Source organism: Xyrauchen texanus, chromosome 24 (assembly GCF_025860055.1).
Source record: "Xyrauchen texanus isolate HMW12.3.18 chromosome 24, RBS_HiC_50CHRs, whole genome shotgun sequence".
Lineage (NCBI taxonomy): Eukaryota > Metazoa > Chordata > Actinopteri > Cypriniformes > Catostomidae > Xyrauchen > Xyrauchen texanus.
Window position 1 is genome coordinate 26,021,159 of NC_068299.1, and position 24,496 is coordinate 26,045,654.

General features: G+C 38.5%; 1 protein-coding gene across 1 annotated transcript; it reads right to left on the reverse strand.

Moving 5' to 3' along the window:
- Positions 1-23,245, reverse strand: LOC127617814 (protein O-GlcNAcase-like). The gene is made up of 16 exons (XM_052089906.1): positions 22,685-23,245; positions 22,453-22,504; positions 22,267-22,364; positions 22,038-22,168; positions 21,764-21,935; positions 21,557-21,655; positions 21,196-21,480; positions 20,704-20,862; positions 17,921-18,540; positions 16,556-16,730; positions 10,809-10,894; positions 9,738-9,842; positions 9,024-9,115; positions 8,356-8,548; positions 8,096-8,255; positions 1-1,918 (listed from the first exon to the last, which is right to left on the reverse strand). Exons 1-16 carry the CDS (start codon positions 22,830-22,832, stop codon positions 1,782-1,784), a joined length of 2,712 nt encoding a protein of 903 aa, XP_051945866.1. The 5' UTR covers positions 22,833-23,245; the 3' UTR covers positions 1-1,781.
- Positions 23,246-24,496: the final 1,251 nt, after the last annotated feature.

Genomic DNA, 24,496 nt, shown 5'->3' on the forward strand with positions numbered 1-24,496 from the left:
TTTTAATTACATACATGCCTTACATTAATTGCAACTATATTACATATTCATAATCATAATTACATCCAAGTATGGAAAGTTCTTCATCTTTTTTAATATATGCATTGTATACAAGCGTTAAAAAAAAAAAAAAAAAAAAAGTCCTTTACATAATATATGATCAACCAAATTACAATGAGCCAAGCAAAGTAATCTAAAAGCCATGGAGATGTTTTATTTTCATAGTAAAAGTTCCTCTTGTATGGGTGTGAAACAGCGACTGAACATTTCTCAAGACCCAAACTGTTGGCCCATCACAAGCACAGAACTGTTTTCATTTTCATAAACCCAGGCAGAAGTTTAACATTTTGTGTGGGACTCTGTGAGAGCCATTTGGGGTCATCTGGTAATCAAGAATAAAGCACATTAGGGATATGTTTACACAAAATAAAATGTTCGCAGTCATTTTTGGAGGAAAAAAAAAAAATAAACTTCTAAAAGGATTCCTAAATAGAATCCTTTATACCACACATTCAGGGCAATAATCCTGACATTGGCATTAGAGTGTGGATTTCAGAGAACCCCAACTTTAAATGTGGCGCTTTTTTAAATTTATATAATAACAAAAAGGCAGACCGTAATTACGAACAGGCAATGGTGGTTGTCCTCCTGTTCAAGGAACAGAGAAAGGACCTCAGGTATGTTAGCGATAATCAATTAACATAGCTTTATTTAATTGTATTTATAATTCACACTTTGGTTAGAGACATTGTGCTGGGCATTGGCCTTCACATTTAGGTTGCATTTTGTACTTTTGTTTTGTAAACATCATACCTGCATCTCATAATTGTCATATAACCATGCTGTCTCAAAAATGTATTATGCACAGCTTTAAACAAAGGCAGAAGCGTAGGAAAGTCCCACTCATTAACCTAAAATATATTACAAAAGGGGGGCAATAGCCAAAAGTTTTTTTTTCTTTTTCTTTTTTACAAAAAACAAAAATACATGCCATGCAGTCTAAAGGACAATTAACATTATGATGTAACTGCATTTACTTCTGCCTGTTCAAAGTTCAGTTTGCCTATTTTTCCTCTCTTCTTTCTTTTTAAAGAGTCAATGAGCAATATCCCACACCTTTAAAGATAGCTTCAGGGTACTGTTTTCTGCATATGAGCTCACTGACATTATTTGTGCCTGGAAAATGGCAAAATGTATTACAACGTCCAGGAAAGCAATAACACTGGCTATTATGAAGTCAACCTCATTTGAGATTATTGCTTTGAACACTGCAAAACAATGAAGTATACTATAAAAAAAAACAGTAGAGTGAGGATTTCTCTTATCAAGTCATGGCAAGTTTTATTCTGGAGGATCTACACATCAGCTTTAATGTGTCAACTTAACCACAGACATATGCAGAAAACAAACTGACAGCAACCAAGGTCAAATGGCACTTGGCCAACTCAATCTATCTGTCCATCAGGAAAAAAGTATTTCCTACAAAGTAACTCATGCATACTGAATTACGCTTGCAGAAACATGTGCATATATGAACACACTAGCAAACTCTCAAGCACACAACCTCTGACGTGCAAATAATAATATCTATGAAAAGCACCAAAAAGTCGAGAAGTGTATCCGGCATAATTAGGTGAAATAAGTTACCAGTACAGGCCACTAGAGTTGCGATTACAAACATGTGATCGTTATATAAACAGGTTGTGCCTTGGGCCTTTACTATGGGCCAAAGCTTTGTGCACTTTCTAGGGGGCTCCAGCTGGATGTTTCTTTTTCTAGACTTACAAACTCCTCCCCATCATTATAACATCTTTTGGGAATCCCTCCATTTTGGCCACTTCAAAGCAGCCAAGTTTGCTATAAAAGTCCAACATCCTTTTGTCCATCTGTCGGACCTCACAGAAAGCACCATTTGAGCCTGAAAATAGAGGAGGAAAAGATATGTTTAGGATAAGAATTTCAACAAATCACTGCAGCATTTCACGTCTTCTAACAGCATAGGTCATCCCTTGTTTAATGTCAGCATCTAAAATTTCTGAACTAAAACTTTATTTGTGCTGATTAAGATAATGTGTGGTGTGTGGATAAGACCACACAGAGATTCAAAGCAGTATATCTTGTCAACGTTCACACTTTATTTGACAGTATTTCATGTTACTATAGTAAATATTAATAATAACAACAATATGTAAGTTGAAGCAGATCCACAAAATAATTGCGCAGAAAGTACATGTAGTTCATTATTATTAGTAATTACATAATTTCACTGGTTTTATTTACATTAGGGTTAAAAATAGGTCTGTCCGATTATTAAAAAACCATCCGATCGTGGTTATTTATCCAACATTGGTTATTTGAGACAACCGCGATTATTGGGCATTCAAATTCACATTATAATGCCCAAATAAGGGAATTTTAAGCTAATATACTGTACAAATGAACGGCATGAATTGCAGGTTTGTGTGTCATTCAGTTGAACTTCACTGAGACGTCAACCAGCTCCTCTCCTGAAAAAGCGTGCTGATGTGCGTGCTGAGGCCCATGCCAAACTCCCGTGAATATAAAACCAACAAGTTTAAACTTTGACAGTGAATGCAAAGTGCTCCGGTTTCACATTAAATGTTCCTGGTTCATATACATGCTGTGTTAATGACACAGCGTGACAAAGAAGGAGATGCACAATTACTCCATTTCTGTGGAAAGATAAAATGATGAAACAAATTCTCAAACGTTTTGCTTCACGACAAATAAAAGGTTTAATCAAGCATTAAAAAAAGCATGTGAAAGTGAAGAAAGAAATATTTTATTTATCGCATAATTTAAAATATTAAATATAGGAGTTAAAAAAACAAGTGTATATGTAAAATTGACCAAAACTAAAGCTGACCAAAAGGAGAGATATTTTTTAATATTTAGGAAAAAAAAAAAAAAACAATTATATATATATATATATATATATATATATATATATATATATATATATATATATTATATTATATTATATATATATATATATATATATATATATATATATATATATATATATATATATATATATATTTAAAACATTATTTTTCAAGTCATTCATAAGTTTTAAAACATTAAAAAGGAATAGTTTGATAATATTGTCCTTCATTTGGAATGGGAAACGTCCCAGATTACATTTCAGTAAACTGCATAGGCCGACTGACAAAGGTTGGTTTGGCCCACCAAAGATTTTGTTTTATTATTATTAGGGCCGTCAATTGATATATTTTTTTTAATCGAATTAATTACATGGTGTCCCGATTAATTAATCGTGATTAATCGCATATACAAATATTTGCTGAGAAAGCCCCTCATATAACAATAATTCAATATATAATGATGAAATAATTATACATAGTTATCTTTAAATATTAAAAAATTATATATATATATATATATATACACACACACACACAGTGAGGAAAATAAGTATTTGAACACCCTGCTATTTTGCAAGTTCTCCCACTTGGAGGGGTCTGAAATTGTCATCGTAGGTGCATGTCCACTGTGAGAGACATAATCTAAAAAAAAAAAAAATCCAGAAATCACAATGTATGATTTTTTAACTATTTATTTGTATGATACAGCTGCAAATAAGTATTTGAACCCCTGTCTATCAGCTAGAATTCTGACCCTCAAAGACCTGTTAGTCTGCCTTTAAAATGTCCACCTCCACTCCATTTATTATCCTAAATTAGATGCACCTGTTTGAGGTCGTTAGCTGCATAAAGACACCTGTCCACCCCATACAATCAGTTAGAATCCAACTACTAACATGGCCAAGACCAAAGAGCTGTCCAAAGACACTAGAGACAAAATTGTACACCTCCACAAGGCTGGAAAGGGCTACGGGAAATTGCCAAGCAGCTTGGTGAAAAAAGGTCCACTGTTGGAGCAATCATTAGAAAATGGAAGAAGCTAAACATGACTGTCAATCTCCCTCGGACTGGGGCTCCATGCAAGATCTCACCTCGTGGGGTCTCAATGATACTAAGAAAGGTGAGAAATCAGCCCAGAACTACACGGGAGGAGCTGGTCAATGACCTGAAAAGAGCTGGGACCACCGTTTCCAAGGTTACTGTTGGTAATACACTAAGATGTCATGGTTTGAAATCATGCATGGCACGGAAGGTTCCCTTGCTTAAACCAGCACATGTCAAGGCCCGTCTTAAGTTTGCCAATGACCATTTGGATGATCCAGAGGAGTCATGGGAGAAAGTCATGTGGTCAGATGAGACCAAAATAGAACTTTTTGGTCATAATTCCACTAACCGTGTTTGGAGGTAGAAGAATGATGAGTACCATCCCAAGAACACCATCCCTACTGTGAAGCATGGGGGTGGTAGCATCATGCTTTGGGGTAGTTTTTCTGCACATGGGACAGGGCGACTGCACTGTATTAAGGAGAGGATGACCGGGGCCATGTATTGTGAGATTTTGGGGAACAACCTCCTTCCCTCAGTTAGAGCATTGAAGATGGGTCGAGGCTGGGTCTTCCAACATGACAATGACCCGAAGCACACAGCCAGGATAACCAAGGAGTGGCTCTGTAAGAAGCATATCAAGGTTCTGGCGTGGCCTAGCCAGTCTCCAGACCTAAACCCAATAGAGAATCTTTGGAGGGAGCTCAAACTCCGTGTTTCTCAGCGACAGCCCAGAAACCTGACTGATCTAGAGAAGATCTGTGTGGAGGAGTGGGCCAAAATCCCTCCTGCAGTGTGTGCAAACCTGGTGAAAAACTACAGGAAACGTTTAATTGCAAACAAAGGCTACTGTACCAAATATTAACATTGATTTTCTCAGGTGTTCAAATACTTATTTGAAGCTGTATCATACAAATAAATAGTTAAAAAAATCATACATTGTGATTTCTGGATTTTTTTTTAGATTATGTCTCTCACAGTGGACATGCACCTACGATGACAATTTCAGACCCCTCCATGATTTCTAAGTGGGAGAACTTGCAAAATAGCAGGGTGTTCAAATACTTATTTTCCTCACTGTTTATATATATATATATATATATATATATATATATACATATATATATATAAATAAATATATTCAGATAATTAAAATGCATTACATTCCTGTAGCAGAAGAGTTCATCATTGATAAGACAATATAAAAAGCGGCTTTAGAATACAATGTATTGTCTACTACCATATTATTGATTATAAGTCAATCATTGACACACAGTTCACAGCAATCCATTACACAAGTGAATTTGTCAATCAGTTGGAGATTTATTATGAGGGCTTGTTTAAGGACCCGTCAATTTAAACCTGCGTCAGACATTTTTTTTTTTTTAAGAAACAAGCCAGGGGTACATAGTACACAATACTACAGATATATTTTAAAATAATGCCAAGACATTATATTCATTACATAGTGCAATGATTTTCAATGCTTTGGAGTTGTTGGTACAGAGTATTTAAATAATGTTTCAAGTCTTTACAAAAAAAGTGCAAATAGGGGCTTTATAGACAATATTAACTAATATCATCAAATCTGTGAAAACCAAATAAAACGTCTTTATAAAGCAAAGAAAAACTAGTTAAAGTAGAGGTACGTACAAACAAAAAAACTTTTCATCTACAGCATTACGTGAGCAGCAAAGTGGATCTATTTCAGGGAGCATGTTTCTTAAATAAAGATTGACTGGGTACAAACGGTTTAACCGTTTACAGGACACCTCCTTAACCTCGTTGGTAATTAAATATGTATGAGGTAAAGACCGTACGACCTGCGCCAGACATGCTTGTGTTGCGTCTCGGGTGTGTTGCGTCATAAAAATAAAATGTTTAGGTCACTGTATCGAGTTAAATATAGTTTAATACTAAATCTTTAAACGCATCTTAAAATCCCTTAAAGATCGCATTTGCGCTCCAAGTGTTTTGAAAGCAATAAATTGTTTTCTTAACTGTGTGTTGCTCACACAGCTGAAATTTCGATTACTGCCCTCTGGAGTAAACAGGTGGTACTACAAGCTTGAATTTCTCAGTTAAATATTGCAATTAATGTGTGTTAATTTTTGTCAAATTAATCACACGTGATTAATGCGTTAAATCGACAGCCCTAATTATTATGCATTCGGTTTCAGACATTTGGCTCAATGGACGCTTCCACCTGAGAGAGCCCCTCCTGGTTTTGTATTGAACAGGAAGGTCTTGCCCCTATTTCGCCATGGCAAAGCCTTTCTATCAAACTAACTGGAGAAGTTAAATTACACCCCTTTATCTCGCATTTGCACTCGGTATGGATAAAAGTGTCCAGAGTGTGTAATTCGGACATTTATTTAAATGATGCCTCGAGTAAATGGTTGAACCCAAAATTATGTATTAATAAGTCACCTTTCTGATGATCAGAGTGGATTGTGAGGGGGGTTACTACACTCGGTGACCTATTTGAGAGTGGTGTGTTTGAAAATTTGGTTCAACATTTTTGGATCCCCGGGCCTCAATTCTTTAGGTATTTACAGCTGCGCCACCTGCTTTGTACTATTTTTGGGAGTAGCATACACCCCCCTAAAGTGGCAGACACTCAGAGTGGTGATTACTGCTTTTCAAAAAGGTCATAAGGCATCAGTGTATTACGCCCTGCTAATTCAGTGTCTGGGGGATGGAGCAATAATTTCTGTCAAGAGATTATGGGAGAAAGATTTAAACTTGGTATTGGAGGAGGGAGTGTGAGCTAGGATTCTAAAAACAAAGTCTGAATCTAGAGACGCAAGGGTGCGCCTTATACAATTCAAGATTTACATAGATTCTATTGAACCCCTCTAGATTGTATAGGCTTGGTCTTAAAGAAACACCCACCAGCTGTCTATGCCAATCAGAAGATGGAGACATAACTAGGGATGCACCGATACCACTTTTTCTCTTCTGAATGGATTCCAATATCTGAAATCGGCCGATACTGGTCTCAATCTGATACCAGTGTTGTTTCTTTTGCATAATCCGATTAAAATATCTTTACATTTTGTGAAACTAATTGGGGGTCTTTAATATGTAAAGAAACACAAACCTCTAAATAGACATTATTTCAATATAAATGTAGTCTATTAAGAAAACCTTTATTGTTAATTAGTATACTTGATAATGTAGCAGCAAAATTAACAGTAATTCCAGTTTCCACATGTTTGTGTGTCAGCAGAGCAGTGCCATTCACTAATGTGCTGTGCATGTATACTACCTGTGTATATTTACATATTATTAAACACAGCCTTTAGCAATTCATAAAACCATCGCATGTCACCAAGTGGCTTTGCATAAAATGCACAAGTCATATTAACTACTATAATGGTGCTTTATTTGGTTCATTTATGTCAGTTTTGGTGCATGAGAGTAATGAACATGACTAACACACAGTATCGGATTTGGATCAGGCTGATCGAACCGATACATGATCTGTATGAAAACGTCAGTATCGGAGCCGATATCGATCCAGGTATCAGATCGGTGAATCCCTAGACATAACCCATGTCTTTTAGGGATGTGTTAAGATCCAGGAGTTTAGGTTGAAGGTTCAGAGATTGTGTGTAATGTATTGGGCACTTGGGTTTCATTTTGCCCCAGACCCTGTATTTTCGGCGATGGGGTGGTCATCGATGTAGAGAATAGACACAATAAGAGCTGGGTCCTAACCAGTGTCATGATCACCAGACAGATAGTTTTAAGAGGATGAAGGTCGGCTGGCGTGCCCTCATTTCAGGAGTGGTGCTCGGAGATGGGAGGGTGGCGGGTCATTTAGAAGACTATTGAAATTGAATTTGTTTGTGGGGAAATGGGGCTGATATCTGGCATTTCTGGATGTGTGATTATGTTTTATGTTTTTTGTCTCTATAATGTCTCTATATGCCTGACCACTGGGATGTTGTTGGGGGCCAGGGTGGGGGATAATTGTTGCTTGTGTATATATATATGTTTTGTTTTTCTGTGTTCAATATGTGAATCAATAAAAACATTTTAAAAAAACAACAACAACAAAAAACAGAAGAAATCAGGAAGGGGCAAATACTTTTCCACAGCACTGTACATACACACACACCTAACCCTACTGTACCTACCATTAGCTTTGAGTGATGAGAGGAGACATCCCATCATGCTTTTAGCAACACTGGGGTCAGTAACCTTTGCATGAATATCCACTTTAATAAGGGATGGGAAGTTAGTCAGGAATGATTCTGGCAAGCCCTCCTCCTCCTCATGGAAGCTTAACATCATTTTCTATGGAGAAAAAAGACTGCCATTAACATCTTACAACCCTGAAACATCAAAGATGGGTTTGCTGTAGAAGAAAGTACATTGGAGTGGAGTGTGAGCTAACCTCTGCCTCTGACATGTCCTTCTCCATGTTTGGCTTGTTGTATTTCTCCTGCATGAATGGTATCCAACTCAACTTGCATTTCTTCACAAAAGGTTTGACATCCACAGTGCCCAAAGCATAGCCACAAATACCTTCCTCATCCTCAAGCACAAAGCCATAGTCTGGGCTGAGCATCAGGAAACCTCCTACAAACCTGCAGTGAGGATAATAATGGTACAAAGACCACAGATCAAGCGATTATACAAGGATATAAGAGTTTCATCTTTCTTCAAGGTGCACTCCATAATTTTTTTCCTTAAAGAAAAAGTTCCACCCCTAAAGAAATGAATAGTACTTTTAAAATAATGTACACACACACCAGATGAAGAATCCAGTCATACTGTATCAGTAGCTTAATAAAATTGGTTTAAATTTTATATGGCCTGCCACCATGTATTGATCACTTAGCTAATTTTATCTCAATCACAGTCTTCCATTTATAGAATGCCATTGGTGTCTGAAAACTATTGATTTTGTGTGATGCTACATCCACACAACTAGGTGTCAGTTTAACGGCAATATCGGCCAGCACAACATACATTTTTTTTTTTAAATGAGCGAGTGCACCTTTAATCAACATTTAACACATTTATAGGACTAAAGAAAGCAAGCAGAAGCTCAAACTGCACCTGTCTCCAATAAGGTCCGGCGACTCATCTGGGAAAGAAATGCCATCACAGCTTTCAGTGAACATTTCCGTGCAGATCTTATAGATGGCAGACTGAGGGCAGAGAGAAAAAGACAGAGATGCAATGAGTCAAGACATCCGACACCTCTCATTCCACACAGTGTGATTCCTCCAAGGACAAACAGGTGGACCAGACTGCTGTTTCAGCAGAATGTGTTGCAAATAAACCTGAAAGCACTGCTTTAACTGGGACACCTCAGCTGGGAATATAAGCAGACAACAGCAACTTATCTAGGTATAACATATCTAGGAACAAAGCATCTAAAGAGTCTTCATCTTATGAAATAGCTTGCAGAAGACAAGCCATGTCCTAAACAAAGCACAATTTCTATGTCAAAAGTATTTTCTAGAATTTCAAAACGCAAACATTTTTCCAGTATAAATTACATTTACATTTATGCATTTGGCAGACGCTTTTATCCAAAGCGACTTACAGTGCACTTATTACAGGGACAATCCCCCTGGAGCAACCTGGAGTTAAGTGCCTTACTCAAGGGCCCAACAGTGGCATCTTGGTGGTGCTGGGGCTTGAACCCCCGACCTTCTGGTCAGTAACCCTGAGCCTTAACCACTGAGCCACCACTGCCCTTCCAAATTAAAATGTCTTATGTCAAACATATTTCATGACAGTGGTTTGATTTGGAGCCAAACCTACCTCATCTTTGGGAAAGTAAGGCCTTATGGTATACATTTTGGAAGTTGGCATTGATGGTGGTGGCTGGTAGAAAAGATCATTTGCCCCATCAATTGGCAACAGTCTCTGCGGAGACCAAAGAAAAAGTATAGTATAATTTAGTATTTTTCTAGATTTGACCAGATGACTGAGGTGCAACTGACACATCAGCATGAGTTTACCTGCTCCAGCTGAAACAACCCCAGAATAAAAACAGAGCATGAAATTAAATGCTTTCTAAACTAAATTGGCTTCTCTGACAGGTTAATGTACAGCAAGAGCATGTAAACAGCATTCATCATCCTTTTTCTATTTGTGCTTCTTTTTTGCGAGCAACCAAAATGAAAGAAAAGTGCGCAGGCTTGGTCTGAGAAAGGCTTAACTGGCAAAGGAGATGCTCCTTTACCACTCTTTTTCGCTGCGCAAGAACTTCCTGTAGAGAAAAGGTATGATGCTTGCGCGCAGAGCAAACTCCATGACCAAATAGTTCCAGCTTAAAACATTGCATACCGTTTTTTTTTTTATCACATATATAGACAGTCAAAATTGCTAAATAATTTTGAGATCTTGAGAATTGACGTGTGATAAGGACAAATAATTTGTACATGGAGCTTTTAGAAAGCAAAGTCGCAGTCGCTTGCGCATTCGCAGTGCCGTGGATGCAAGCGCGGAGAAAATGGGGGAATAATTTTGCGCTGTTTCCTGCAAAGAAACAAGATGTCATGAAATAAAACCTAGCCATGCTGCGCCGTCGCAAGCGCAGAGGGAAGAGCAGCATCTCATTTAGGCAGTTGCTGAAAGAAATCAAAATTTAGGCTGGGTTAGAGAACACCATTACCCCAAACACTGGATCTGAAAGTAGTCTTTTGACCAATTTCAGTTCACACTTCAGATAAAGCCTAAGTGGCTGTACACCCTTCACGTTTATATGCACCTGCTGACAGCTTCACCTTCAACAGACCAACCCATAACATTTTGCAACTACACCAACATCTACAACAAACGAAAATACATCTTCGTGTAACATTTTGCTGGTAATTCAATATTGGATACCTGGAACTCTCCTGCTAGACCGCCCCTAAAGGCCCAGGGCTCTTGGTCGCCACTTAAGAACTGTGCTGATGACTGACTACGACACCCTGTTGGGATCAGATCCAAGCGGAGAACATTATGTCAGGGGCTTTCTGGCATAATGAGGGGGAAGGGGTATTGGGTAGAGGCGTCTTATTTCCAAATCACTCCATTGAAAATAAAAGTAGATACTAAAATCATGGAATACACCTCGATATGAACAATGGTGAAATACCATGTAACTTTTCTGCCTGGGCTCAAGCAGCTTAAGCTTACATTGACAGAGGGTTACACTGACAGCAATGCCTGCTTTGGGCAAATTACTGAAGCGGTGTCTCATTTTGAAGGCTGCACGCTAGCTAGGACCTCTGAAGTCCTTTAAAGGCTGCAGTATACAGAGTGTCCTCCTTTAAATGTGCCTTGTTTAACTGAGATGGCCTTAGTAGGACAAACGGAACGTAACATGGTTGCTATGACAGCATGTCACTCTTTAACAAGTGCGAACGATTTGAGTGAGAAGGCAACAAAGTCCCTTTGGAAGGGAATGTATGAGGAAAATTTTAGGAGAGCTATAATGGTGTAGAGCGAAAAGAAAATAGATTTTACCGATGTATTATTAGTCTATAATGCTTTATTTTAATCTTATCTTATCTTTATATATATATATATATATATATATATATATATATATACACACACATATATACTCTGCACCCATCTACTGAGGTCGTTCAACTTGGGAATTATCATTACTTGCATTGTGCTCATAGTTCATTTCTGTTGAAGCAAAGAATTGTGGGTTGTGGGAGCCCATGAAGGATACACCTCATACATTCTCCGAATTCCCATGAAAGAAGTTTGCACTGAGTGTCCTACTCGCTTTTATGAAACGAGACAGGCTTGATGACGTATCCGGCCGACAAATGCGACCTCCGGAGGATGCAGCATTCGAAACGTGACACAGCCTGAAGCAATTCACATTTTGCAAGATCCTCAAGTTCACCATTTATAATTAAGTGACATCCACAATGCAATTCAAGATTAGTTCTTCAAATGAATTTGCTGTCGGTTAAAACAATTTTTATTTTATCTAAATTTATGACAGTTCCTTTAGTGGTATTGTTGATTACATGTCATTAGTTCACTCGCTGGTACTAAATAAGCTTCAGCTGTTTAAGCCCTCTGAATTCTAAACCTTAGCTGAAGTCACATTTAGACCTATCTGTCTTGTCACTTGACTAACGAGCATTCTTCATCAGCCAACATTGTGGAAAAGCTTATGGAATAGTTTTTTTTACAGGTAGATCTGCACCTTTCATGGGCTAGTCACAAAGAACAATTGGATTCTTTATGATTTTAATTCAGGAGTATACTATGACTGAATCTTTCCAGTCACAACAGCAATTCTTTCCCCCCCAGAGTAGATATCTATGATAAAGCCGGGCTCTGTATTGCTGTCAAGCAGACGCAAGCTTTACCATGCATTGGGGGAATGCGTTCATTTCTAGATAAATAGCAGTGCCAATGCAAGTGGATCAGGACTCATTGTCATGTAACAAGACAAATGGATTGCGATACAGGAATCAATGTGCTCCTGTTTTCACTCAGTTTGATCATATCTAAAACATATCCTGTGGTGAAATGGCAGGACACACAACACATACAACATCTGAGGGGAATTTTACCACTTCCTTTGCATTTTTTGTATCCAGACAATGACTTTCTCTTGTTTGATAAAAATTGCTTACTGAATAGTTTTTGTTTTACTGTGAAAATGTGTTTAGATAAGGCAAGTGTACAGATTTTCCCCTCAGATGGTGTAGTAAATCTGGTCCGAACCATTTCAATTGGGCCTACTGACAGAAACAAAAATCACGTTAGAGCTGCCAGAGAAAAGATTTGGGGGGTTAACAGCTAACGAATAAGCTATCGCTGCGCAAATGTGACTTCATTCAAAAACCCATCCTCTCCTGAAACATTGAAAAAAAAAATCAAGTTAAATACTTTGGGGTCATAAAGAAAAACTAAATACACATATACACTAGCTGCCAAAAGTTTGGAATTATGTACAGATTTTGATGTTATGAAAAGAAATTGGCCCTGCGATGGACTAGCGACCTGTCCAGGGTGTCCCCCGCCTTTCGCCCAATGTTAGCTGGGATAGGCTCCAGCCCCCCGCGACCCTGTACACAGGATAAGCGGTTGACGGATGGATGGATGGATGGATGGAAAAGAAATTGGTACTTTTATTCACCAAAGTGGCATTCAACTGATCACAATATATAGTCAGGACATTAACATGAAAAATTCCGATTACAATTTGAAAAAATATTCAGAACTTTTAAACTACTTCAAAAGAGAACTCGTTTAAAAACTCCACATGAAACAATGACAGGTTTGCAGATCCTTGGCATTCTAGCTGTCAGTTTGTCCAGATACTCGGATGACATTTCACCCCACACGTCTTGTTGGGCACTTCTCACACACCCTACAGTCTAGCTGATCCCAAAAACCTCAATGGGGTTAAGATCCATAACATGTCTGTGGGAGGGACATGCAAATTCTGTTCGCCAATTTTTCATTGGCCTTTTCTCAAGTTCAGAGGCAACCGAGGCTCTCAAGAGAGACAACGTTGAGTGAGTGGCATAAGGGGAACACCGTTTTCCAATTATATGTTGGAAAACAGTGTTCTAACATTTTCTTTTTGTTTCAAAAGTGGCTTTTTCTTTGCAATTTTTCCCATAAGGCCTGTACCCCCGAGTCTTCCCTTTACTGTTGTACAAGAAACTGGTGTTGAGCGGGTAGAATTCAAGGAAGCTGTCAGCGGAGGACATGTGAGGGGTCTATTTCTCAAACTACAGACTCTGATGTACTCATCCTGTTGTAAGTTGCACATCTGGCATTCCACAGCAGTGGTGGCTCAGTGGTTGAGGCTCTGGGTTACTGACCAGAAGGTCAGGGGTTCAAGCCCCAACACCACCAAGACACCACTGTTGGGCCCTTGAGCAAGGCCCTTGAACCTATCTGCTCCAGGGGCGCCATATCATGGCTGACCCTGCACTCTGACCCCAGCTTAGCTGGGATATGTGAAAAATAAATAATTTCACCATGTATATGCAGAAATGTATGTATAATATGTGACAATTGGTCAATTTATTATTTTTATTATCTCTTTCTGTCCTTGTTAGAGCCAGTTGTCCTTTGTCTTTGAAGACTGTAGTGTATACACTTCTTCATGAAATCTTCAGTTTTTTGGCAATTTCAAGCATTGTATAGCATTCATTCCTCAAAACTATGATTGACTGATGAGTTTCTAGAGAAAGCGGTTTCTTTTTTGCCATTTTTGACCTAATATTGACCTTAAGACTTGCAAGATCTATTGCATACTGTGGAAACTCAAAAACAAACACAATGTTAAGCTTCATTTAACGAACCAAATAGCTTTCAGCAGTGTTTGATATAATGGCAAGTAGCCATTCAAGTACCAAATGAACAATTTATCATGATTACTCAAGGATAAGGTGTTGGAGTGATGGCTGCTGGAAATGGGGCCTGTCTAGATTTTGATCAAAAATGACTTTCAAATAGTGATGGTGCAGTTTTTTACATTAGTAATGTCCCGACTATACTTTGTGATCAGTTGAATGCCACTTTGGTGAATTAAAGTACCAATTTCCTTCCAAAACAGCAAAATCTGTACATTATTCCAAAGTTTTGGCCACCAGTGTATAAAAGCCCAAAAATAAAAATGATAACTGCAGCATTGTGCATAAATTGGGCACTGTCCATCCAATAGAAGTACAAACTTGTGCCGAGGATTCATCCATCTGTACATAATGAAGGGAAAAGACAATAAAAGAGCTCATTAGTAACTGATCTCATCACAACAGCAGTGACGCACTGACTGAAAGCCATCCGCACTGCTTTGGAAGGGGCAGAAAAGCCGGCCTGGCTAATAATTCTGCATTTTGGACTTCTGTGCAAACAGAGGCTTTGGGGCATATTGGCAGGAGACAGTCCAAACAAACATTTTTGGTTCTTCTTGATTATTCTATACAATGTAAAAGGCATTGTTAAATCAACATCTGTCCCAAGAGCATGTTGTGAAACTATTAGGGGAACCTTTTTGGATTTTTTTTAGTAAATAACTCAAAATACCTGCAAGTATTGATGCCTTTTTACAGAACACACTGTTTAGTGCTGCATGTTCTAAATTTAATTTCCCCCTCCATCATCTAACAAATAGTTAGATGTGCCTTGCCAGTTTTGGTTGCTGCCTGCTGTGTTGCTTTGTTATAAAGCTGGACAGAAACCTGTGAATGCAATGTGGTTACCAGGGTAACCTAGGCCATGCTGGTGCTATAATTACTCAACCAACTTCCAACAAAAACCTCATTTAGAATAAAATCTGTTACTCTAACTGCACTGTAGAAATTCCCAGGAGTGATATAGATAACAAATATGAGCATTCTCAATAAGTGACAGGTCTCTCAATAAAATCATGAAGAAAGAAACAATCATCTCATTGAGCAATCATCTCAAATAAATGGGCTGGTTGATGACCCAAGTAATTCTCAGATAAGAGACAACTGATATACTTGACTGCACATCTGAAATAATTATAATGGGAAGTGTAGTTGAAGTATACTGCAGTGCAAAGGCAAAATGCCGTAACTTGTGTTATGGCCAAAATTGGGTCTCTTAGACAATGATCTGTCCTGTGACAGACAGGTTTGGCTCAACTATGCTCAGATTCAGAGACAATTAAGTGAACCTTTTATGTAATCCACATTTGACTAACAGTCAAAAACCTTTGAAGCCATTTTTTCTATTTAAGTGCAGGAATAGTTACAGGATGTCAGCTTTGTAGGGCAGTTTACATAGTTCATACACAATTTTTAATTAATATGTTCTGGGAAGACAAGAAAGGCCCTGGACCAGCCCAGAAAAGTTCAGTTAGAGTAAAGCCTACTCCGAGGTTGTTTGTGGAGCGCAATGGTAAAGAATGCACATAATTAGACAAGACAAACATCATATAATTTGGAAAGAATCTTTAAAAGTTATCAATTAGCATTGATGATACACCAGAATAGCCTTAAAAAAAGAAAAAGAAATTATCGCCTCACTTTCAAAGTTCGCATGCGCAGCGCGCTAGGTCGTAAGGTGCCTACTTTCCTTCTCGATCACACCCACGATGGTGACAATGGATGTTGGCAAGTTAACACACAATGATACTGAATGCACAGCAAGCAGCAGGACCAGCACCTGGCAGCTCTGACCACAGCCGTCTAATTACAATTTATCCTACCCTATTAAGCAGAGTGGCCTGAAGGAGAGGGATTTGCAAGCAATGAGGACAGCATTCAGTCAGTAGAGGAAAGCAATATGTTTGCAATAAATGAAAATAAGTCAAAGAAAAAAGTGAGTGTAAACTAGATCTCATTTTCATACATGGCCCTAGAACTTTTTGTGATGCATATGAAAGTTGCTCACTCTGTGAGTGAGAACGGTGCACATATGTTTTTTTGTCTTGTGTAAACAAGTGTTAATTTACTCTCTCGTCTACAAATATGATCTGCCTTCTGCTGAGCAATCTATTTTGAGAACCTGAAATCTTACAGATGTCACTTTGAAACAAGGTAATGCATACATTTATTTTTTTTTTTTAAAGTGTCGTTGTGAAAGCTTTGTAAACTTGCGATGTAACAGCAGAGAGTTGCCATACCTACCTAACCACTGAACAAATGATTTCACCATTGAGATGATACTCTTTATATCCCAGATATATGGGTAGAGGTCATACAGAATGGTCCTGTTGGCCGAGTTAGAGAGTCTGGTGAACATCTGGATGACAGAGCAGCACATCTGTTCAAAGTTTTCTGCTCTGGACTGCCATTCAATTACCTAGGTAAAAGAAATAGAAATAACAGTGTTACTATTTCATGTACTATTTCAATAAAACTTAGCAACGGTTACTAAAAAAAATTTTTTTTTTCTTATAAAGATACAACCAAGTGGTGAAAATAATTACTGTATATTCACCATTTTGTTGGACCAAATGTTTGTTCCATAGACTTTAGTCAGAGCAGACACCACAATTAATTCAAAATAGATGGAAACGAGGCTGAACATAGAGTCTGTTCTTGTCAAACTGTCTTAAGCGCCTAGGTTTATAACCAAAGTATCACATTTCTGCCCAATTACGTTTGTGGAAAGACTTTTTAAATGCTTTTTTTTCCTGAAGAATTGACACTCATACACATATTAGTACAATATTAGTACAACAATTTAATGGACTGTATGCGTATGTGTCCCCCTCTCTGCCTCGTTTTCTTTTTGCCTACATAAACATGGCATATACTCTGACTTTAAAGACATTTCACCCAAAAATGTAAAATAATTCTCTCAACATTCTCAACTGTCATGACATCCCAGATGTGTATGACTTTCTTTCTTCAGAACACAAATCAAGATTTTTAGAAGAATATCTCCACTCAGTAGGTCCTCACAATTCAAATGAATGGTGACCAAAACTTTAAATCTTCCAAAATCATAAAGGCAGCATAAGAGTAATCCATACAACACCCATTGTTAAACCCATATCTTCTGAAGCAATATGACAGGTGTAAGTGAGAACAAGATCAATACGCAAGTACTTTTTTTTTTATGATCAATCTCCACCTTTGACCAGAAACATGACCATAAGTTGGCGATATGAACTAAGAATGCAAATCACCAAAGAACACAAGACCGTGGAAATGTAAGTGCAGATTTAAGAGCAAAAAATACTTAAATATTGATCTGTTTCTCACTCACACCCATTATATCACTTCTGAAGATTTGAGTTCAATCACTGGAGTTGTAAGGATTACTTTTATGCTGACTTTGTGATTAAAAGTTTTGGCCACCATTCACTTGCATTGTGAGGGCCTACAGAGCTATTATTTAAAAAAATATTTGTATGTGTTCAGCAGAAGAAAGTCATACACATCTGAGATGGAATGTGGGTAAGTGATGAAGAGAATTTTCATTTTTGGGTCCAACTGCCATCTTATGATGACATGTTGAAGACTTGGTGCGGTTACATATCACACCTTCTCTGGATCCTTTCCTTTGGAGTTAACGCTGACATAATTGCTATTGGCTCTCAGCCAGTTAAACTCTTTCAGCATCTGAACTGCTTTTAGTCCATGCTCATATGGTAGGTAGAAGAGTTCAGCCAGCAGGGTCAGATCCTCCAGAGTAAGTGCTTCAGCAGCAAACAGTGGTTTCTCATTGAGGCCTGGAACAAACACTTCCTTATTGAGCTGATCATCAGTCTGCATTGGTGCAATGTCACTGCCTGAATCCTCTTGAATGGACATCTCTGGAGACTTGGACTCCGTCAGGCTGTCTTTGTCTGTGTCCATTGGTTTGAGATCTTCAGTCATCTTGGCTTTGACAATCTCTGTGAGGATCTGGTTGATAATTTTAGTGTCTTCCACCTCATCATGCTTCTCTACAACCATCTCCATGGGTTCTTCGTCTGACTCTTTCTTCTCCACCTCCACTTCTTTGCTGAGCATGTGTGGCCCATCACTAACGGGCACGGCTGGACTCATGATGGGCTGTTGGAAGACAGTAGTCACCGTAGTGGTGGATTCCAGATTGGGCACACCGAGTGAGGGAACATCCATAGAAGTGCTTTTACTTCCACTGTGAGGTACCTGCCTACCTGAAATTAAGACAAAAGTTAAGCAACTAACAGACTGCTCACAACAAAACAAATATGATTACACAGTTGACAATTCAAAGTAGAGTTTACCCCAAAATTGTAATTCTGACATAATTTACCCATACGACTTGCTTTCTTCCATGTCAAACAAAAGGTGAATTTTTGACTTGACAGGGTTTATTCGCCATAATGCATAGTGTAATGTAATGTATAATGTAACACCATGAAACCACAGTAAATGTGACTGTGGCAGGACGGAGGGCGGGGCCGGGTCATGATTATACATACCCGTTCCCTTATCAGGCTAATTAAGCCTCCGAGAGGGATAAAGGCCGACGGTGGTGCGACGAGAGAGAGATCGTTCAAGCAATGGAGCCGCTGCCAGGGGCGGAGGAGAGCCCTGCCATCCCCCAGAAACGCGGAGGGGTCGATGGAAGACCGCCGTCCGCGAGGGGTGGAGGGAAGTGTCTCCCCGACCACCTAGAGCGGTAGGGCCGCTGCCAGGGGCGGAGGAGTGTCCCCACGAGTTGCTGAGAACGCGGAGGGGTGTTCTTTCCGCCGGGGGTCGTGAGTCTGACTCCTGTCCGTCCGGGGAGAATGTTGCTCCAAACCTGTATAACTTAAGCGGCTGTTGTCCACCTGAGATGGTGGAGAAGTGAACGAAGACCATGCGACGGTGTATCGGAGAACCAGCGAGTAGGATTTTTTTTCATCTCTCTCTCCTCTCACTGCCACTCTTCATTGGCCTTTTCTCTTTCGTTTAAATTGTACAGTGTTTTTTGGGAGTGTACTACACTTTTACATGAAGTACCCCCATTTGAATTATTTCTGTTTCCCTCCCCTTGTCCCCTCCCTCGTCCAGGTAGCTGGGAATGACCTGCCGGCAGACCAGGCTTAAAGCACGCCCTCCCCCAGGGAAAGGGGAGGGGGGTGTACGTCAGACCGGGGGCTCCCCAGCCTGAGAGAATGAGGGAGGAATGTGGCAGGGCGGAGGGAGGGGCCGGGTCGTAATTATACACACCCGGTCCCTTATCAGGCTAATTAAGCCTCCGAGAGGGATAAAGGCCGATGGCAGACGGTGGTGCGAAGAGAGAGAGAGCTCATTAACGGACAGGTCGGTCATGTGTGTGTTTGTTCAAGTTTATTATTAAAATATTATATTATCAAGCCGGTTCTCGTCGCCTCCTTTCCATTGAATACGTTACAGTGACTTATGTACTACATTCTAAGACTTCTGAATGATATGATCACCAGTTTGTGATGAACAGAACTAATGTCCAAACATGCAACATGACATTTGTTCAAAAAATGCAATGGGAACAAAATTAGGTTTGATGTTAGACATATCTGCTATATTCGATTTAATGTATTAATATAATTTGTAGGAATTTGTAGATTTGATTGAATTGAACTCGAATTAGTTTTTTTGGTCACAGCCAAATGTCTGCCCACCAATAAAAATGTAAGCCAAGACCTATTCGTGGTTAAACCTTTTTTGGAGAAACAAAAGCAATATTAACATAATATAACGTAATCAGAAGGAGGCAACAACAATGAATTTACATACTTTTGAATAATGACACATAAAGCCGAACTCAGCAGCATACAACAATCCATTTTATCTTGTGTAGGTTCATGAGGTTAACTTGGCCACATACATTTTCTTAATTTCAAAAAGCACTTTCTTTCCCTTCAATCTCGCATGGTCTGCTCGGTGTCTGTTGCGAGAAGGCTAGTGTAATACAAGATGGAAACATTGGGTATTAATATAGTAATGCTAATCAATTCTTAAATACCGTAATTGATGCATCGATATTTATTTGACATATCGATGCACCGCGATAAATTTTTACACTCAATTTTATCTGAGAATGAAAAAGGACTTAAATTTTAATTTTGTTTATTGCTCTGACTTTATAACTTGGAATATAGCACAAAAGTTGTATCATTACTTTGTGTGATTTTATGGTGTTTTTGAGCCCTTTTTGAGCTAGACAGATCAGAATCACTAGTCACTTACATTTTGGCGAATAAACACAGTTTAGACTTTTAAAAAGTTATACAGGTTTGGAGCAACATTAGGGTGAGTAAATGATGACAGAATTTCCAATTATGGGTGAACTATTCCTTTCATATTATACCACAAAAAGAACATATAGTTACTGTTGTACTGATGAGGCACTACAAACTCGCTCAACCATTCACTAAGAGCCAGCTTGAGTGCGATCTGTGGGCTGTAGAGGATGTCTGTTTCTAGCTCCTCATCACTGCCCTCGTTCTCCAGCTTTATCTGAATGGACACAGCGCTGTCTTCAGTGTCCGCTAAAAAGAGAAATTAGAATCTATGAAGCCTTTTTTCTATCTGACTAGTTAGAATACATCATATTTAAAACATATAACAGGACATAAAGGGCCAATGACAGCCACATATGTAGGTCAAGATAAATAATTTTGATTAATCCTTAATTACTCAGAAACTCAATATAAAATAGGTCAAATTTATCAGTTTTTACTGAGCACTAAGCCATGATATGGCAAACATTTTGTGGGTTGTAGAGATTAGATTAGCATTTAAGAGGGCAAGCCCTCAACCACTTAACATAAGAATATCTGCTGTTTTTTGATGACTAACCGTTTCCATCAAGCCATACTTACTCATGACAACATCTTTTCTCACTCCATTCATGTTAGACTTGTACCACGTGGCCAACGTGTGAATGGCAACAAAATTGGACTCAAATTCACAATTGGGGTTGGTGAGGACTCCATTTAGGCGGGGAATGAGTTCGGTGGACCTGCCCTTATAAGGCCCTAAGAAAAGTCTCTTCTGATCATAGTCATTGGCATGAATATTGTCCCAGATGACAGGAGCTCTCCTCAGTATTTTTGTGACTTCTTCAATAGATTCAACAGTTATGTCTTTAGAAACTACCTTTGGACCTGTCAAAAAGATAAAAGTAGAAAATAGAACTTCAAATTATTCTACAGATGTCACATCAATGAAAATATAGCTTACCTGTCCAAAGCACCTCAACATCAGGAAGCAGCTTTTCACCAATCGTATGCAAGTAAGGCGATTGTGACACATTCGGATAGCAAAATGTTCCACAATACTCTGAGGACAAGTGAACAATCAATTCATTTTAAGATATAATAGATACAATACAGTGTATATAATACAAATTCTGACAAAGTAACACAATGATTACTACTTATATCTTACCTGTGGGGCAAAATAAGAATATATCAGGTTCTCCCAAATACTGGAAAATCTCATTAGTAATGGACACTTGGGCATGTGCAAAGGAGCTGAACACTTCCTTGTCAGCTGGACACATGTTGTGATCTATGTCATCAAACAATAAGGCAAATGACTTGCACCCAAAATTAGTGACCTGCAAAAAAAAAGAAAAGACAAACAGAGATAAAGGATGTAGGCCATAACGATGCAGAAAACAGTACAATGGGCGCTTCGGTAGTTACAAGTACACTCTTACCTGGTCTAGCTTCCTTTTCAGTGTAGACACTTCCTTCTGGTTCGAGAATGTAATGTCCAGGCCAGGGGAAATGGCATAAATGAACTCAATGCCATGATCTGTAGCAGCACTTATCAACATTGTGAGTTGCTCTTTAAAGGAATGAAAGAGAAATTTAGACTCAAAAACTAAAGACAAATGCAGCATAGCCAATCGTACAATTTCAAAGGGCATGATAAGGATATTTCACCTGCTTCCTCAACAGAATACATCTCTCTCCAAAACATTCTGTGTTTGTAGTCATCTTTTGGGGCATACAGATACGTGTTCAATCCCCATTTCTGCTGCCTAATAACATTAAATATTTGATGCACAATTTTACGTTCTAAACTCAGGAATTTCAATCATAGTTATGAAAGTTTACAATTAACAATACCTCCTGAAAAGCTCTTTCCTTTGTTCCATAGTCCATGGCCGTCCATAGAAGCCTGTTGAGAACATTATAAGGTTTTGACAAATGCAGCACACACTTAGACACAGATGCTTAGTCAATCAATACATGCACTCTAATGAACTAAACACACTGTAGGTAACAAATTAGATGTTGTCCATTCATTAGGACTGTTAGGTTTGGCAATATTAAGTCTGTGTTTGGTATGTTCTCTCACCCTCGACAACACCAGTAATGAATTTCCTGCGGCCTGTTCTCTCCACGCCGACACTGGGCTCGTCAACTGGACCTTGGGTATCCGAACACGCTTCGGTTGATTCTGAGTTTGCCTCGGTCGACTCGATTATTTTGTCCTTCTGAACCATTTTTAAGTAGTCTATACTTGATAACGGCTGATGAAACTATCGGATTCAAAAGTGGATTAGCAGGCCACCAGTCTGGCGCTGTATTTAGTCGGATGCAGGTTTTCTGCACGAGACAGAACTGGCAATGCTGAAAGCGTTTTTTAAATATATATAATTAAATCTAGAAGTGCTGTTTATCTTTCACCGTAGTGTATTTAAGCAGCCAAGCAATTAGAATTACCCGTTTTTTTTCTTTATTTAACAAAGGCTTTTTAGCCACCGACTGCGTTCTATGCTTTAAATGTAGACGATTAATCGAGTTTCTTCGTTCGCATGAAACAACAGATAATCACATCACGATTATAAACCGACTCTTGTCAGTCTATGCAACGTTCATCAACCGTGTTTAATTTTTCACTCTCCTTCCTGTTTACACTTACTGCGCAGACTCAAGAAACTGGTTTGAGCCAGTCACGGACTGTTTGTGCAAGTCTGAAAACAAATCCCAGCACAGATTTAAAGAGACAGCAGCGCTGGTCCAACCCCGACTGTAAGAAAAAAGGTTAATAAAAGTTATTTCTTACTCCACAAATTATGTTTGCGACACGTTTTTATCACATTTTAGGGAGTTATTGAGAAAACGTTTGTGCATTGGCTTGAGTATCTATTTCATGGAGGGGCTTTGAGCAGACGTGCACATATATGAAAGTCGGATTGTTCCCCCCCCCCGAAGAATGGCAAATAAACGGAAATGTAGCGTAATGTAATAGCATTTTATTATTAATACATCGAGCTGGCCTCTATTTAATTGTCGAATACAGTAGCTATTGGCTTTTTCTCATTGGAGTAAGACATATCACCCCTATATGAATCTTGAATGGTTCGCTCCATATTGTAGCGCTGGTTTCAACCACTGAGATATATAGATCAGTGGTTTCAACAGATGGTGGAAGTCATAGGGTTGAGTTCCAAAACATTTACCTCGAATGCAAGGTGAATTGCTTTGGATAAAATATAATTTTCAAATCAACAAAGTGCTCCACAGGGGTTTTCAAACTAGGGTATGCAATAAAGTAAAAAAATAAAAATAATAATTTACCAAAATGTGGCATTACTGTTGTATTGTATTTTATAAAGACTAGAAATCATGAGATTATTTACAATTAATATTTTATATTGACAGCCATAGTTTCTCCACACCACTTTCACCTGGGAGTTGTATGGCTCTCTGTTACAATATTTATTGTGAAAATAGCTCAATATTTGTTCAAGTGGTCTTAATATCACTTAGTTTCCTCACATAAAGAGCAATGTGGTTTCTTGTAAGGGGATCATCATATTTATAAAGCCTTGTTCATTGAAAAGTTTGAAAACCCTCGAGCTAGAATCCTGATATTACCATTTCAACATTCAATAGACTAGGAGCTAGAAAATAAATACCTGAATGTTTTCACTGTATTTTGCCTTATTCTAATTCATTTAAAGGCTTTGATTTGCAACCTGCCTGTTCCTGAAATTAGTTTAAAAAGATTGAATTCTGTAGCAAACAGAACATCTGCAGACACAATCTCCACCTATGGGGACATTTGTAGACAAAAATAAACAAATACAAGTAAAAAATAAATAAACAAGACCACATACTATATTTGCAAAGGTCTTGCTTCAAGGGGAATGACATTGATTTT